Genomic DNA, 18017 nt, shown 5'->3' with positions numbered 1-18017 from the left:
TCTGGTACAAGACACCCCTGCGTACCTAAAGGACACCACGCAGTGTATACAAGAGATGACACAAATGGAAGTGGATGGAGATGTGCTCCTTGTTACTGCGGACGTGTCATCCTTGTATACGATTATCCCACATGAGATGGGTTACGAGGCTGTGAGCACATTTTTGGAAACCAACTATGAGATACCGTTGAAACAAAAGGAGTTCATTCTGGATCTTTTAAGATTCGGGATGGAACACAATTATTTTTATCACGACGGTAACTTTTACCTCCAACGTACAGGTGTTGCCATGGGGGCCAAATTTGCCCCGAGTTTGGCAAATCTTTTTATGGCTTTATGGGAAGATCGGAATGTTTTTTCAAACAGAACAAAAGAACTTCTTTTTTGGAGGCGCTATATTGATGACACGTTACTTGTGTGGAGAGGAAATGAGATAACATTGAAGAAATTTATGGAAAGACTAAATTGCAATGACTGGGGAATTAGACTCACTTACGAGTCAAGCCCAACATCAGTCAATTTCTTGGATTTGGTCATTTCCAGAAAAGGGTCTGGTTTCATCACTAGATCCTATTTCAAACCCACAGATCGTAACGGTTTCATCATGATGGATAGCTGCCACCACCCGAACTGGTTGAAATCAGTACCTAAGAGCCAGTTTAAAAGAATAAGACGAAACTGTACACAGGATTCGGACTTTCAGGAACAGGCTTTAATACTTAAAGAAAGGTTTCTTGAAAAAGGCTATGATGCCGCAATCCTGGATAAAGAGATAAAAGAAGTAGGTATTCTTTCACAAGGAAAATTGATAACTCCTAAAGATCATAATATACCTACGAATAGTGGATCCAAATTTGAGTTCGCCTTTGTCACACAATTTTCAAACAACTATAGGTGGCTCAATCACACGTTTCGGAAACACTGGAGTATACTTCAGGGAGATAAAGTTCTGGGTCCCCATCTCCCTGAAAGACCCAACATGATTTATAGAAAAACAAGAAACCTCAAAGACATCATAGCCCCTAATCCAGTACAAAAACCTGTCGCCCCAAGAATTTTTCCTGACATGAAAGGGTATTTTCCCTGTAGAAATTGCAAGATTTGCAAAGGAGCAAAAACACAAAGAACTTCTAAGTTCAGTTCCAGCAACACAGGGAAGGAATACCAAATTAAGGAATTTATTTCATGTCATACTAAAGGGGTAATATACCTCCTACAATGCGGGTGTGGTTTCCAGTATGTGGGACGCACTATTCGAACAGCCAGCATTCGCATTGGGGAGCATTTGTCAAATATAAAGACGGGTTTTATAGGACACAGTGTTTCTCTACATTTTAGCAAATGTCATAAAAAGAATCCCAAAAATCTGCAGATCACAGTGATTGAGAAATATGTACCCCATTGGAGGGGAAGTAACCTTAAGAGGTCAATATCCAGAAGGGAAACCTTCTGGATATATGAGCTTAGATGTTATCGACCTTTGGGGTTAAATGTAGAGTGGGACATCAATGCTCATATAAATAACAGCTAAAGTATTTTTTCCTTCCTCAATTCCAAAATGTCATCTTAACAACTAGTCTGAAAAATAATTTTTTAAAATTCCTTTAAAGTTTTAGAATTTTTATAATTTTAAATATTTTTACAATTTTTTAAAATAAGTTTTTACTTATATATACCCATAATGCATTGTTGGTGTATGCGGACCCAGCTGGATATGTAATTGTAATCGATATAACATATATGTGTGATATATTGATATGTCCCCACTGAATAGCGCCTAGGAATGTTATTTCCGGTGTCCGGAGCTTGGTATACATTAAACAGATGGGACCGGAAGTAAATACTAGTACGGTTCATTATTACACTAACCAGCAAAATGGGCAGATAAGAATTAACCTCTAGTGATTTTAAACACATTAATAAAGAGTTTTATTCAATACTCCCACAGTTTTAATTCTAAATTCCTACCGATAGTTACGTCGGATGTAAACACTTCCTGTGTGCTATTTGCGGACACCGGAAGTGGTCATTCAATCTAGGAGGTATATATTGACGAGCGTGACGGCGCGCACGTCCCTCCTATCTCGGTGGAAGTCTCGTAAGAGGAAACGCGTCAGAGAGGAGGCGTGTCGCGCCGTCACTCACGTCATCCCGATCGTCCGTTGCTGCAGCCGGACACGGGAGCGTTCCTGTATTCATTCAACTTTCCAACGTATATGCCTGTGAATATTCAGAGACATGTAAGTGCAATTGCTTTTATTTCTTAAATAAATCGGGGGTAATGCACTATTTGGTCCTCTTGCATTCTTTACATATCCGTTGCGGAGTCACAAGGAGACACTATACTTTGTATTGGGATCGCCACACCAACAGACAGCCTCGATTCTGAAGAGATGAGATTTTTATTCCCATGCTCAACCACATTGATATCTGGTAAGCGGCTTACACACACACCTTGGGTGAAGCTGCATGGGGAGTGAGTAGCTGTATTATCAATCCACTCACGTATATATCTGTCTATCTGGTAAGAAGAACAGCTTGTCGGTGGTGGGGATCGTTTCACGTGGTGGTCATACACAATTTATCGAGTTACAGGAATCACAATTCGTTTCAAGTCACTTCAAAGTTTATTCATTTGCACGTTGTCACAAGAGAATGGACTTTTGATTTTTTCACCATATTTACAATTGTATGCATTGTTTATATATTTGTGGAATTTAAGTTTAGCGCACCAACCTTTTTTTACATGAGTTTACATGTGCCTTCTTGAGGAGGGGAACTCACCATGTTTGGAGAAAGAAAAATGCTGATTATGCCCCCAAGAACAACATCCCCACAGTCCAGCATGAAGGTATAAACATGACGCTTTGGGATTGTTTCTCTGCTAAAGGTACAGGCTGACTTTGCCGTATTGAGGGGCCAATGGATGAGGATAGTCCGCTGTCAGAGCATTGGGTAATGCCATCTGCCAAGTGACAGGAGGTCCATTCAGTAAAAGTGCTTCAGTCTTCTAGCCGAGTGCCGACCGCCTCACACAGGAGTAAAGCAGCAGAGAGCCCTCCTGCACTGGATCATGTATCCAATACATTCTCCAGCGCTTCAGGGTAGGCGGTGCGGGCACGTGCTCCCACTGCCCCGGGTGTGCGGTGATTAGTCACAACACAAGCCGATCAGCAAATGACTGCTGGCTGGTACTCGCTGATCCGTGAAGAGGATGACAGGACAGAGTTCTATGCATGTAAACAATACAGAGCTCCATCCTTACAGCGGGGACTGTGCCAGTTTTTGTTTATTCCCTGCTTTGTAGGGAATAATCTGCCACATTCCATAGCAAAAACAGCACACAGTGAATGCTCCAGACAGAACTCCTGGTCAGCAAGGTGGGGGAGCTGACGGCTAGGGGGGGGGGGAATGAGAAACAGACCTGCTCCCGGTCGTATGCGACCCTGTGAGACATTTAACTTGTGGGCCAGCCTCTGTCAGCCAGGCTATGTTGCCTAACCTGACCTAGTGCATAGCTGTGGCTGCACTTGGGAGACCACTGTATCTAGATTATCCAGCCCGTCACCCAGCCCAGCAGTTGATTGTAGATCTCCCAGGAAAAAAAGGCAAAAAGATGCATGAAAGGAGAAAAAATTGCTAGGACCAAGAGATCCCAGCAGGGAGCCTATGTCCTTACTCTCAAACTGAATATCTATAGCAATGAGGGGGTTATACACCAGCTGAGGACAGCCTATGGGCGTAGCCATGTTTTTTTGTTCTGCATAGTCCTACTCCTGCAGGAGGCGATATAACTCTATAGTCATGATTAATGCAACGCTGTGTCCGTCAATAAACTAAAGAGAATTTTTTTTCTTTTTTTTGATCACTTATTCCTATTACAAGGAATGTAAACATCCTTTGGGATAGGGAAAGGGCATGACAGGTCCTCTTTATGGAGAGATCTGGGACCGGACAGGACATCAATGTCGCATCCGGTCTCGGAGGACCAGATGGTCCCTGGTCATCGGACTCTCGGTCAGCTCTATGGTAAACTTCCACTGCTGGCAGATTTCTTCTCCGGCTCCCCCCATCAGGCAAGCTGGTAGAAGCACCAGAGGGCAATAAGAGGCAGGGGACTCCCCCTCCCGTTGCCTGTAAAAACAAAAATTATCAGCTTAACTGCCGCAATGATTGTGTTTACTGTGCAGGGAATTTCCGGCAGAAAAAAAAAAAAAAAAAAAAAAAAATTTATATATATATATATATATATATATATATATATATATATATATATATATATATATATATATATATATATATATATATATATATATATATATATATATATATATATATATATATATATATATATATATATATATATATCTCTGAATGATGCCTGTAGCTGCAGGAATCATACAGATATCTCCACTGAAACTCCAGGACGTCCGTCATATGACGTTCAGCAGTATGAAAGTGGGTAAAGTAACAGTGACAATTTGTATAAAACGGCCTGGTCATAAAGGGGAAAAATCTTCTAGAGCTGAAATGGCTAGACTAAACAAGTAGTTAAAGTGGATGTAAATCTGATTTTTTTCTTATCTCCCTCTAAAGCCCTGAGTCCCGTGTTTTTCTGCTGCTCCTTTCTTCTGTAATCAGCATGATAGCTTCTGACAAGTAATACGAAAAACCGATGTAAAACCAGTCTGAAATTCCAGTCTATAAATCGATTAGCAGAGAGGTGGTCTATTTACAGCACAACTCGGAACCTTCCTTCCGATCTCTGCCTATGTGGGGTGGGGGTGGGTAGCCTTTCCTCCAATCAGCGGTCACACGGTGTATGCCAAGATTCCACACCCAGTGCAGAACAGAAAGAAAACATTTCTAACACAATGTGCACTTTCTAAAGAATATAGCAAGTTGAAGACAGCAGATATACAGATACAGTCAGGTCCATAAATATTGGGACATCGACACAATTCTAATCTTTTTGGTTCTCTACACCACCAAAATGGATTTGAAATTTAACAAACAAGGATGTGCTTTAACTGCAGACTTTCAGCTTTAATTTGAGGGTATTAACATCCAAATCAGGTGAACGGTGTAGGGATTACAATGGTTTGTATATGTACCTCACATTTTTTAAAGGGACCAAAAGTAATGGGACAGATTAACAATCCTAAATCTAACTTTCACTTTTTAATACTTGGTTGCAAATCCCTTGCGGTCAATTACAGCCTGAAGTCTGGAACGCATAGACATCACCAGACGCTGGGTTCCATCCCTGTTGATGCTCTGCCAGGCCTCTACTGCAACTGTCTTCAGTTCCTGCTTGTTTTTGGGGCATTTTCCCTTCAGTTTTGTCTTCAGCAAGTGAAATGCATGCTCAATCGGATTCAGGTCAGGTGATTGACTTGGGCCATTGCATAACATTCCGCTTCTTTCCCTTAAAAAACTCTTTGGTTGCTTTCGCAGTATGCTTCAGGTCATTCTCCATCTGCACTGTGAAGTGCCATCCAATGATTTCTGAAGCATTTGGCTGAATATGAGCAGATATTGCCCGAAACACTTCAGAATTCATCCTGCTGCTTTTGTCAGCAGTCACATCATCAATTAATACAAGAGAACCAGTTCCATTGGCAGCCATACATGCCCACGCCATGACACTACCACCACCATGCTTCACTGATGAGGGGGTATGCTTTGGATCATGAGCAGTTCCTTTCCTTCTCCATACTCATTCCATCACTCTGGTACAAGTTGATCTTGGTCTCATCTGTCCATAGGATGTTGTTCCAGAACTGTGAAGGCTTTTTTAGATGTTGTTTGGCAAACTCTAATCTGGCCTTCCTGTTTTTGTTTTTGAGGCTCACCAATGGTTTACATCTTGTGGTGAACCCTCTGTATTCACTCTGGTGAAGTCTTCTCTCGATTGTTGACTTTGACACACATACACCTACCTCCTGGAGAGTGTTCTTGATCTGGCCAACTGTTGTGAAGGGTGTTTTCTTCACCAGGGAAAGAATTCTTCGGTCATTCACCACAGTTGTTTTCCATGGTCTTCCGGGTCTCTTGGTGCTTCTGAGCTCACCGGTGCTTTCTTTCTTTTAAAGGATGTTCCCAACAGTTGATTTGGCCACACCTAATGTGTTTGCCATCTCTCTGATGGGTTTGTTTTGTTTTTTCAGCCTAATGATGGCTTGCTTCACTGATAGTGACAGCTCTTTGGATCTCATATTGAGAGTTGACAGCAACAGATTCCAAATGCAAATAGCACACTTGAAATTAACTCTGGACCTTTTATCTGCTCCTTATAAATGGGATAATGAGGGAATAACACACACCTGGCCATGGAACAGCCGAGCAGCCAATTGTCCCATTACTTTTGATCCCTTAAAAAGTGGGAGGCGCATATACAAACTGTTGTAATTCCTACACCTTTCACCTGATTTGGATGCAACTACCCTCAAATTAATGCTGAAAGTCTGCAGTTAAAGCACATCTTATTTGTTTCACTTCAAATCCATTATAGAGCCAAAAAGATAAGAATTGTGTCGATGTCCCAATATTTATGGACCTGACTGCACATGAAAAACTTACTTATCATCTGAGGCTGTTCACTTCACTGGGTATATGTGAGGGTTTACATCCACTTTTATTTCATCTTACTTTTATAAACTAATTTAAATAAAACATTAATAAGCTAGATTTAGCAAGTTACGTATTTAGGCCCCATGCACACAGGGCAATTGCCTAATTCCCATTAACGCCTTTCCCCCTGGCAACAGCATTTTGGCAGAAAAAAGCCTGACCCGTGTAGACGCATTTAGGTGTGTCAAGCGCTTGAGCGTTAATTCAGGTCATTAGCCAGAATAACTATTTTGGCCATTGAAATTAACACTCTGCACTTGATACACCTAGTGATAACACGTGATCACTCATACAAGCATATTTTTGTGCCAAAACTGCTGCTCCTGGATGCGCTGCCATTTTTTTTTCTCTGTCACTTAACACCCTTTAAAAAATTCTTGTGTGTGCGCATTGACAAATAGGCAACAAGGAGAGGTATTTAGAGGCAGGAAAAAAAAAAGAAAAAAAAAAAAAACACACCAGGCGCCCTTAAAGCAGTGTTTTAATGCTCAGGGTGCATGAAGCCTAAAACCTATGATAAAAAAGATCAAACAAGCTCTGCTGTTAAAAGATCAGTCATTCCTTTTATTAACTGAAATAAGACAACTCACCTAAAGCAGTATCTCTCCAGGAACACACCCAGTGTCAAGTCATTCTTACCATAAAACTCCATTGTGACAATCCTGCATAAATTAAAAGTACAGCCATCAGGTTAAAAAGGGGGCAGACTAAAAGCTGCTACCATTCAACACAAAAAAAAAATAAATAAATAAAAGCACTTAATAGAACTACTTACCACGGACTGACGCAGGCACTTGGTGCATTATTAGACTGAGCTGAAGAACTGCTGAACAGAACACAGAGCCTCTGGTGGTTTAATGTGCTAAAACAATCAATCTGAGGACAAACCACAAAGCACTAAATTAAAATGGATTCACTGAATGCTGCACCTAGCAACATTTTAGTTATTCTGAGCTGTAAGGTTTTGTTTGTCTCATGCACAGAAAGCTGCTGGTTAGAAAGACCTGCAGTTTTCAACGTATGGCTTAAAGCGTTTCTTACCCCAAAACTTCATATTCCTAATATGTGCCTGCTGTACCATTTACTTGTTTACGAAACTCTCTTGTTAGCTTTCTATTGCTTCCTTTATTTGAAATCCCTGGTGATCCTGCCTGACCCTCTGCTTTCCTATTACAAACGGACCTCTCTAAGCAGGAGAGCACACTGTGGTCGGTTTTCTAGCTGTTCTGGAACTCCATGTGCTCTCCTCCAATGATCAGACTTGTCCTGACACGCCCCTGCTGCACAGCCATTCACTGAGCAGCTTAGTGTGCTGCTGTTTCTCCTCCCCCCAGCTCGTATGAGAACAGAGGGAATGTGATCACTTAAAAAAATAAAAACAAAAAAACTATTAATTTTTTTTTATCTATACAAAAATGTATTGCCTTTTATTTCTATTTTAAATCTGAATGGGTTGTTGAAAAAGAAGATCGTTTACAATCACTATAAGTGTAGCGATAGGGTATGCTAGGGGGGAGCTCTATAGAAAGTACACCCTATCTGATGAAAGCAGGATCTTGGGAGTATATCACAAGATGCATTTCAGCATCAAGGCTGGGCAGCAAACTGCTCCATTACTAAACTTGCACAAATACTTAAGTGTACATTCATTCCCAAGCAGTAAAAATAAGGCAACAGAGGCCTTTGACCTTGAATTTAACATGGAAATGGTTAAAAACTAACACTGCCTCTTGTTCACATCAAAACATTATTGGTTTTGAGCAACGTATTTAAATAAATATATTTATAAGCAGGTGAAAGAAAATGGTAAAAAGCTTTATTAATAGTCAGATTTCTCTGTGCCCCCCTCCTGTCAAAACTGCACTCGATAGAAACTTCAAGAGGCTGCACTGACACACTGCACAAGCATGATCCTCCTAAGCAATCATGAGGCCCATCCTGAGCAATGGCATGCAGCCGATATTGGAGCAAGTACAAGTAGACAGGGAGCATCTGAAAAAAACATTTTTATGAAAAGAAAATTACAATTGTTTTTGATACAAAGTTAATTGACATACTAAATGTCATTCAGTAGAGTTTACATATACCGTATTTTCCGGCGTATAAGACGACTTTTTAACCCAGGAAAATCTTCTCAAAAGTCGGGGGTCGTCTTATATGCCGGGTATCGTCTTATAGGGCGGAGCCGACTGAACTATGCGGTAGGGGGGGGGGGGTACTCAAAAAGGGCCACGGTATGCCTGCTTGGATTGGCTCTCCCTGCTTCCAAACCTTCCGTCTCAGAGACTATGGTATGCCTCTTTCACCCGTCTGGCCCGCCCTTGTATCCTATTACCGTACCTCCTTCTCTGCGTCTCGCTCCCGAGGACTGCAGTAAAGTGGTGCAGGCGCGCATGTGCGAGATCTGAGAGGCAGAGAAGAAGGTACGGTAACAGGATACAATGGCGGGACAGGTGAAAGAGGCATGTTTTTCTGGTCACATCGCTGCTCTCTCTTCCTCTATCTCTTTTCCATACACCGGGCATATGGTATTTTTAATCATAGATAGCATCTAGGTGCTGGATCACACAATATAAATGTGGAAGGGCTAGTTGTGTACAGAAAGCAAAAATATCTTTGCGTTACAGACAGGATGCTGAATTCAAACATGCATTCAAAAATTAAAAAACACTGTCACTGAGATCAGGGGCCATTTTTTATTTTGTTTCCTGAGTTAAAACTTGCCAATTATATTATCCTCTAACTATTGGGTCATAGTTTGAAATCAAATATTGAAATATTGACCATATTGAAATCAAATGTGATGCTTTTTTAATTTGTATTTGGTGTGCGTTGGAAGAGGGGTAGTATATCCCAAACTCTATATTTTACCTGGAAAAGTTGGGGGTCATCTTATACGCCCAGTCGTCTTATACGCCGGAAAATACGGTACTTTGATTATATAAAACAGGAGTGCCTGAAAGAATTTATGTACTCGCCATAAAATACTTTTCATGCAGTCCATTGAGAGACAAAAAAGCTAAACTTAGGCTTAACAGAGGACTGGACACCCCATGGACCCCAGGACAACCTCCGACAGAGGAAAAGGACCTGTGTTCCCAAGAGAATCCAAGGAAATTATTGTATTGTATCCAAAGTACAAAAAAAAAAAAAAATCCTATTTCTTTCTCCAGACGTAAATAATGAACACCTGGGCAATGCAGCAAACAAAAGCTCTAACAGGTCCAAAAAATAAAATGGAAGCTGGCATCAGATAATGCCGCAACATACACCTAGTAGAACTTACAGAACGTGCGAACAGAAGACCATGCGTCATCCTTGCAAATCTGGGAAACTGAGGCATGAAGCCAAAAAGCACAATAACCAGTTAAATATCTAGTAGAGTGCACCCTGACAATGAGAGTGTAGTACTGGATCCTTGAGACCATAAACTTGGATAATGGCCTGTCTAAGCCACCTAGAGAGATAGTGAAACTTTTACATCCCAAACCACATCCAAACAGAAGGAATTTTTTTTTTTTTTTAAGTGGACTGGAGCCAGACAGAGGGTCAAAAAAAAGGCAAAGGAAGTCCTGGGACTCAACATCACCTCCTCCCAAAGTCCAAACCAAAAAGGATTCACTTGTAGTGCAAAGGTGTTGGCTACAAGAAACACCATCTTGTGAGTGACAGAATAGAGGGGTACATTTCTGATTGTTTAAATAGCAATTTCTAAGGTGAAGAGAGAACCAGATTCAGAGGAATGGATGGTGGGGGGCTACATGGGATACCCCCTGTAAAAAAGGTCCTATTCAAGGAGTGAGGGAGGACAACAGTCTTTGGTAAAGAATAGAAAAGGCTGAAAAATGAGGATCTTCCAAAAAATTGGAAGAAAGCCAGATTATTTAGCCACTAGGTTTGGGACAACCTGGTCCTTGGTAAAACACGTGGCTATGTCTAGCGACCATAGCTACTTATCAGACAACAGAATATTGCGTTGTAGGGGTCTGGAGTGAAACTGAGTAAAGGAGACTGCCAGACTCGCATAAGCGGATATTCTGACAGCTCCTAGAACAGAAAATATCAAATCGATTTCTCCTGTGAATTGAACAATATGGTGTGAGTGGTTTCCAGAACTAGACCCATATACCCGCCAATCAAGCCCAAAAACTTTGCATGACATTTACATTTAGAGCTTTGAGATCCAAAACAGGGAGAATGCGCGTGCGCCCCCCCCCCCCCCCCCCATTGACTTGGGAACGGTAATTAGGTCGGAGAAAAACCCCTGGAACTGTTCGGTCATAAGAAATGGGGCAAAGACACCTTGATCCAAAATAACCAAGAGGGCTTGATAAGAGATCTGCCGATTTGTGCTGTGACAAAAGATAGTTGACGGGGAGAAAATGAGCAGGGGAAGGGAGCGAAACTCCCATTGTTAGCCATGCGATACACAAAAAAAAAAAAAAAGGCATGCCGGTAACAGGAGGAGTTATCCCTGGCCAGTCTACATTTACAAAATAGAAATAACAAATATGCTTTTCAGTGCCTACTTGTTATCTAGAAAGTTTCAACACAAAGAGTTACATAAGATTGCTGTTTTCTTTTATGCAAACAAGTTTACTAAAACCACCAAACATTTTCTTCAACAGTAATTGTGTAGAACGTTGCTCAAATTTTAATTAGAACAGAACAGCAGCAAAGTAGGAAAGTCAAAGGTGACATTTTTAATGAAATCAGTATTGGATAATCCTTTTAGTCTACAGAGGATCCTTTGCTAAACTGAATTGCTAAATAGTCTGTAAATTTCCACAAGAAAACACAAAATAATTTGCTAGTATCATCAATATAAGCATGATGTAGACATGTGGTTAAAAAACTGAATCATGCGTATTATAGAAGGATAATTTATTACAGGTCTTTACATACCTCAGGAAAACCTCAATATACAGTGCCTTGAAAAAGTATTCATACCCCTTGAAATTTTCCACATTTTGTCACGTTACAACCAAAAAGGTAAATGTATTTTATTGGGATTTTATGTGATAGGCCAAACACAAAGTGGCACATAATTGGGGTGGAAGAAAGATGATGAATGGTTTTCAACATTTTTTACAAATAAACATGTGAAAAGTGGGGCGTGCATTTGTATTCAGTCCCCCCTGAGTCAATACTTTGTAGAACCACCTTTCGCTGCAATTACAGCTGCAAGTTTTTTTGGGTATGTCTCTACCAGATTTGCTCATCTAGAGAGTGAAATTGTTGCCTATTCTTTGCAAAATCGCTCAAGAGCTGTCAGATTGGATGGAGAGCGTCTGAATAGCAATTTTCAAGTCTTGCCACAGGTTCTCAATTGGATTTAGGTCTGGACTTTTGACTGGTCCACTCTAATGGGCCATACACACTATAAGATTTTCTGAATACTTTTTCCTTTAGACTTACCAAAACCATATAATATGGAGGTCAAACCTAAACACTTTCAATGTGTATGCAATCTGGCAGGCCCTTGCACTACATACAGTGCCTTGCGAAAGTATTTGGCCCCCTTGAACTTTGCGACCTTTTGCCACATTTCAGGCTTCAAACATAAAGATATAAAACTAATTTTTTTGTGAAGAATCAACAACAAGTGGGACACAATCATGAAGTGGAACGAAATATATTGGATATTTCACACTTTGTTAACAAATAAAAAACTGGAAAAATTGGGCGTGCAAAATTATTCAGCCCCTTTACTTTCAGTGCAGCAAACTCTCTTCAGAAGTTCAGTGAGGATCTCTGAATGATCCAATGTTGACCTAAATGACTAATGATGATAAATAGAATCCACCTGTGTGTAATCAAGTCTCCATATAATTGCACCTGCACTGTGATAGTCTCAGAGGTCCGTTTGAAGTGCAGAGACCATTATGAAGAACAAGGAACACACCAGGCAGGTCCGAGATACTGTTGTGGAGAAGTTTAAAGCCGGATTTGGATACAAAAAGATTTCCCAAGCTTTAAACATCCCAAGGAGCACTGTGCAAGCAATAATATTGAAATGGAAGGAGTATCAAACCACTGCAAATCTACGAAGACCTGGCCGTCCCTCTAAACTTTCAGCTCATACAAGGAGAAGACTGATCAGAGATGCAGCCAGGAGGCCCATGATCACTCTGGATGAACTGCAGAGATCTGCAGAGGTGGGAGATTCTGTCCATAGGACAACAATCAGTTGTATACTGCACAAAATCTGGCCTTTATGGAAGAGTGGCAAGAAGAAAGCCATTTCTTAAAAGATATCCATAAAAAGTGTTGTTTAAAAGTTTGCCACAAGCCACCTGGGAGACACACCAAACATGTGGAAGAAGGTGCTCTGGTCAGATGAAACCAAAATCAAACTTTTTGGCAACAATGCAAAACGTTATGTTTGGCGTAAAAGCAACACAGCTCATCACCCTGAACACACCATCCCCACTGTCAAACATGGTGGTGGCAGCATCATGGTTTGGGCCTGCTTTTCTTCAGCAGGGACAGGGAAGATGGTTAAAATTGATGGGAAGATGGATGGAGCCAAATACAGGACCATTCTGGAAGAAAACCTGATGGAGTCTGCAAAAGACCCGAGACTGGGACGGAGATTTGTCTTCCAACAAGACAATGATCCAAAACATAAAGCAAAATCTACAATGGAATGGTTCACAAATAAACATATCCAGGTGCTAGAATGGCCAAGTCAAAGTCCAGACCTGAATTGTTGTTGATTCTGCACAAAAAAATTACAGTTTTACATCTTTATGTTTGAAGCCTGAAATGTGGCAAAAGGTCGCAAAGTTCAAGGGGACCCAATACTTTCGCAAGGCACTGAAGGTAAATCTGAAGGAAATCTAACCACAAAAGTTGGATAGTGTGTATCCAGCTTAACACATGAATATGCTTTGATCTAAACCATTCCATTGTAGTTCTGGCTGTATGTTTAGGGTCGTTTTCCTGGTGGAAGGTGAACCTCCGCCCCAGTCTTTTGCAGACTCCAACAGGTTTTCTTCTAAGAGTGCCCTGTATTTGGCATGGATGTATCCATCCATCTTCCCATTAACTCTGACCAGCTTCCCTGCCCTAGCTGAAAAAACCCATCCCCAGGACATGATGCTATCATCACTATGTTTCATGGTGGGGATGGTATGTTCAGGGTGATGTGCAGTGTTAGTTTTCCGCCACACATAGTGTTTTGCTTTTAGGACAAAAAGTTTAATTTTGGTCTCATCTGACCGGAGCACCTTCTTCCACATGTCTGCTGTGTCCCCCACGTGGCTTCTTGCAAACTGAAAACGGGATTTCTTATGGGTTTCTTTAAACACTGGCTTTCTTCTTGCCACTCTTCCATTAAGCCCAGATTTGTGGAGTGTACGACTAATAGTCCTGTGGACAGATTCTCCCTCCTGAGCTGTGGATCTCTGCAGCTCCTCCAGAGTTACAATGGGCCTCTTGGCTGCTTCTCAGATTATTGCTCTCCTTGCCAGGCCTGAAAGTTTAGGTGGACTGCCATGTCTTGGTAGGTTTGCAGTTGTAAAACACTTTTCCCATTTTCGAAAGATGGATTCAACAGTTCTCCGTGAGATGTTCAAGGCTTGGGATATTTATTTTTATAACCAACCTATCCCTGCTTTAAACTTCTCCACAACTTTATCCCTAACCTGTTTGGTGTGTTCCTTGGCCTTCATGATGCATTTTGTTCACTAAGGTTCTCCAACAATCCTCTGAGGGCTTCATAGAACAGCTGTATTTAAATTGAGATTAAATTACACACAGGTGGACTATTTACCAATAAGGTGACTTCTGAAGGCAATTCTACTAGATTTTAGTTAGGGGTATCAGAGTAAAGGGGGCTGAATACTAATGCATGCCACACTTTTTCAAATATTTGTAAAAATTTTGAAAGCCATTTATCATTTTCCATCCACTTTTATGTGCCACTTTCTGTTGGTCTACCATATAAAGTCCCAATAAAATACATTTACAATTTTGGATGACAACATTTGGAAAATTTCAAGGGGTATGATGACTTTGTCAAGGCACTGTAATTCTGTAAAGCATTGGATAAATATCACAAATCTTATACATAAAAAGGCCAGTTCCATACTGCCATGCTGTGGTTTGGCTGCAGTGGGTGTGTGCACCCACAGTTTACGTGTGGTTTGCCATAGACTATTCGGTTGTATGTTTTTGGTGCATTTACTGAAAACGCACCAAAAGTCCTGCATGCTTGGTGCCCTTTCAATAACATGCTAATAACGCGGGTGTACCCATGCCGCGGGCAAACCACAATAGGGCAGTGTGAAGCCCCTTTCACTCTGACTGACTGATCAGGTCCGCCTGTCAGTTTTTCAAGTGGACCCAATCGGACCATTCATTGCGCTCTATGGAGCGGGCAAATATCAGCGGAATTGTGTGACAACTGCCGACATCTGATCCAGTCCGCTAAAAACAGACGGATGGTAGAACCGTTCCCCATCCGAATGGCGGATCGCTTGACAAGTGGATGGAAACAGTTGGTCCGTTTCCATCCAACAGCCCATAGAGGACAGTGGGCTGTGTCAGTGTCCATTCTGCATCAGCAGCGTGGAAACTGACTTGTCATCCGCCTGCTCAGCAGGGATCAGCGGAGAGATCCCCTGCTGAGCTGGCAGAGTCCACCACCAAACCAGCCAAAAACGAAATAACCCACGCACATTTATTCATTTTATAAGCTAAATAGATACATGAAGAAAAGGCAACTAGGGGAATAAATTTGCACAAAAAAATAAATATACCTTTGAGTTCCACGGCAATTCATTCTGATTTAATACTTTGTCCTCCTCTGAGTCATGTTTGGATTCCGTTTTACTTAATACACTGGCTGTACCTGTAGTTTGTACAAATGGATCCACATCCTTCTGCCTTAATCTACCTCCTCTAGCCCGATAGTCTGCTAGGATTCTAGCTAGAGACCGACTGTCTCCTAAGTGCTCTGAAATTTTTGTGCTTAACAGCTCATGGGATGGTAGCACTTCGATAGCTTTTCCTTGGACATTTTCATTTGTCCCTTGTAAAGTTGACAGTTCACGCAACAGTTGCTTTTTCCTTCTACTCTCCAATTCTTTCATCTCCTTATTAAGTAATGGGGATATGTAAACCTGCTCTGGAAAATAATCTCTTGTAGGACAACGCATGCCCTTCTCTATTAACAAATATGGTTCCTTGAAAGAAATAATAGGAGAAATACAAAGAATAACATCTTTCAGTTCTTGTTTAAAAGCTATCGAGTGCGCCTTAAGCCTGTCATCTGTGGAAGCAACCTCCTCTGTTACATACATTCCAGAGTCATCTTGTAAAGGATCTCTGAAAGGCTGATGTTGATTTTTGGGCTCTTCTAGTCCTTCATCATGAAGTTCAAAATCATCATTTGAAATACCAGGTATGTGACACATCTGAGTGAAGAGCTCAGGTTCAATTGACACAGCAGATAAAAGTGACGAACACGACATCACTCTGGAGGGGTTTTGATGGATCATGGAAGAGGTTTCAAAACTCTTGCTCTCCAGTTCTCCAGTCTCCTCAAAATATGATCGTTGTTCTAACGATTCAGCATCATCAGAAGTCTGGGACTCAGAAATCACATGTAATCGCTCTGAGAAACGGTCTGATTCCCAATTAATACCACTGCATTCTTCTCCATTAAACAGATCTTTTTGGCTTCCATCTCCTTCATAACCTTCAATTAGGGATCGGAAAGAGCTGCTTTTAGGAAGTGTTGGTGGCATAGCAAACTCATCCATAAGAAAGGAAATCTCCAACTGGGAATGGTATGCTGCGTAAACCATAAAGACTATTATATCCTTGACACGTGCCAGCTCATATTCTTTGGCTCCGCGTAGCTTAATTGTACAGCCAAGATGTTGTGAACATCCTTCAAAAAACATCAGTGTTTTGGATTCATCTGCACACAAATAAATGAAAAGATTATGAAAAGACATGCACTGTTTTTTTTTGTTTTTTTTTTAATATTTTATTAGCATTCACTTTCAGGATTGGGAAATATAAAAATGGTAGCATTTTTGCTCAGCAGTGTGTTCTTTTGGGACGGGTTTACTAGTATAGTTGGATTTTAAATTTACTGCATACAGTCGTGTCCAAAGATTTGGTATTCTTTTTAAAGTATCAATATTCTGCATCTGACAGAATATAGGAAGGGGGTTCAGCTCTATGGGGTTGCCCAAAGTGTCCAATACTATGTTGGGGAGACCCGACCTAACCCTACAGAATCTGTAAAAATGTTAGCTAGTTTTATTGGAAGGCACAGGCCCTTTATTTACTATGGTAGAACTTAGACTGCTGGTCAAATCCTTTATGTACAAACATACATAAACACATAGTAGTAACCACATGAACAAGTATTACAAATGTAATAAACTGCAGTGCACAAGGCCGACTCTGCCAGGAGTCCACCTGCTCAGTGGGAAATCTGTCCACCGATCACTTCTGAGCAGGCAGATGGCTGATCTGTGTCCGATCTGCACCACTCTATGGACAGTCAGGTGTAAACGGACCGCCTGTACATGTACACCCAATTGCCATCTGATCTGCTAGACGGATGGGGAACCATCCCCATCTGGGGTTTTTTTTTGGATCGGAAGTCGGCAGGTGTAAAACAGGAGCATGACCATTTATACCCACTGCTCTATAGAGGATAATAGAGGGTCCGATCCGATCTACCTGAAAAACTGACCGGCAGACCCAATCGGTCCATCCGTGTGAAAGGGGTGCTCTTTTGGCAGCAATAGGCCAAACTACACCCAACTGAAAAATGTCAGTAAATGCCACCTACACAGAGCTGGTACAGGTTTAAACTGCATACCAGCACAAGCAGCTGGATGAAGGTAGAAAACTATCAAAGATAATAATGGCAGTTCACTAGTGCATGCATCAAAGTGAAAGAGTCTACCATCACTAGCTAAGGCATTGACCTGTAATCATTATGTCCAGCCCTGACCGATTAAGCCCCTGTTCACACCAGTGCGGTTAGTCATGCGATTTGACAGTTCCAAATTGCATGACTAGCTGCACCCTATTGTCGGCAACGGAAATGTTCACACTGAAGCAACTCACGTCGCAAAAACTTTGAAAGATCCCACACGACTTTTTGCCGATTTCATTGCGATTTGCATAAATTTCTGTTGTATGAAGTTGCAAGCTGCAATGAAATCGGCAGTGCAAATCAGTGATTTGCGGCTTTGAAACAGTGCTGAACTAGCGGGATTTCAAAGCTGCACTGGTGTGATCGGGCTATTTATTGTCAGGCCAAGCAGTGAAAACTTGCATTTACAAAACATAAAAGTTATGAAGTACGTTTATTAAGGCTAAAGGGGGCATTTGCAATTGCTTCTATTAAA

At 41.3% G+C, this 18017-nt stretch overlaps 1 protein-coding gene across 3 annotated transcripts in view; it reads right to left on the bottom strand.

Annotated features, from left to right (window-relative positions):
- PIKFYVE (phosphoinositide kinase, FYVE-type zinc finger containing) overlaps positions 1-18017 on the bottom strand; it is a 583956-nt gene that overhangs the window by 404860 nt on the left and 161079 nt on the right. For all 3 annotated transcript variants that reach the window (XM_082260055.1, XM_082260056.1, XM_082260057.1), the window contains 3 exons: positions 15399-16564; positions 7409-7509; positions 7224-7295 (listed from right to left, as the gene is read on the bottom strand). In XM_082260055.1, coding sequence (XP_082116181.1) covers positions 7224-7295; positions 7409-7509; positions 15399-16564 — 1339 coding nt within the window. The remainder of the gene's footprint in view (positions 1-7223; positions 7296-7408; positions 7510-15398; positions 16565-18017) is intronic.

The sequence above is a fragment of the Pelophylax lessonae genome (genome assembly GCF_965119305.1).
Source record: "Pelophylax lessonae genome assembly, chromosome: 6".
Lineage (NCBI taxonomy): Eukaryota > Metazoa > Chordata > Amphibia > Anura > Ranidae > Pelophylax > Pelophylax lessonae.
The sequence above is the reverse complement of the archived record's forward strand: the minus strand, read 5'-3'. Positions and strand labels throughout refer to the sequence as shown.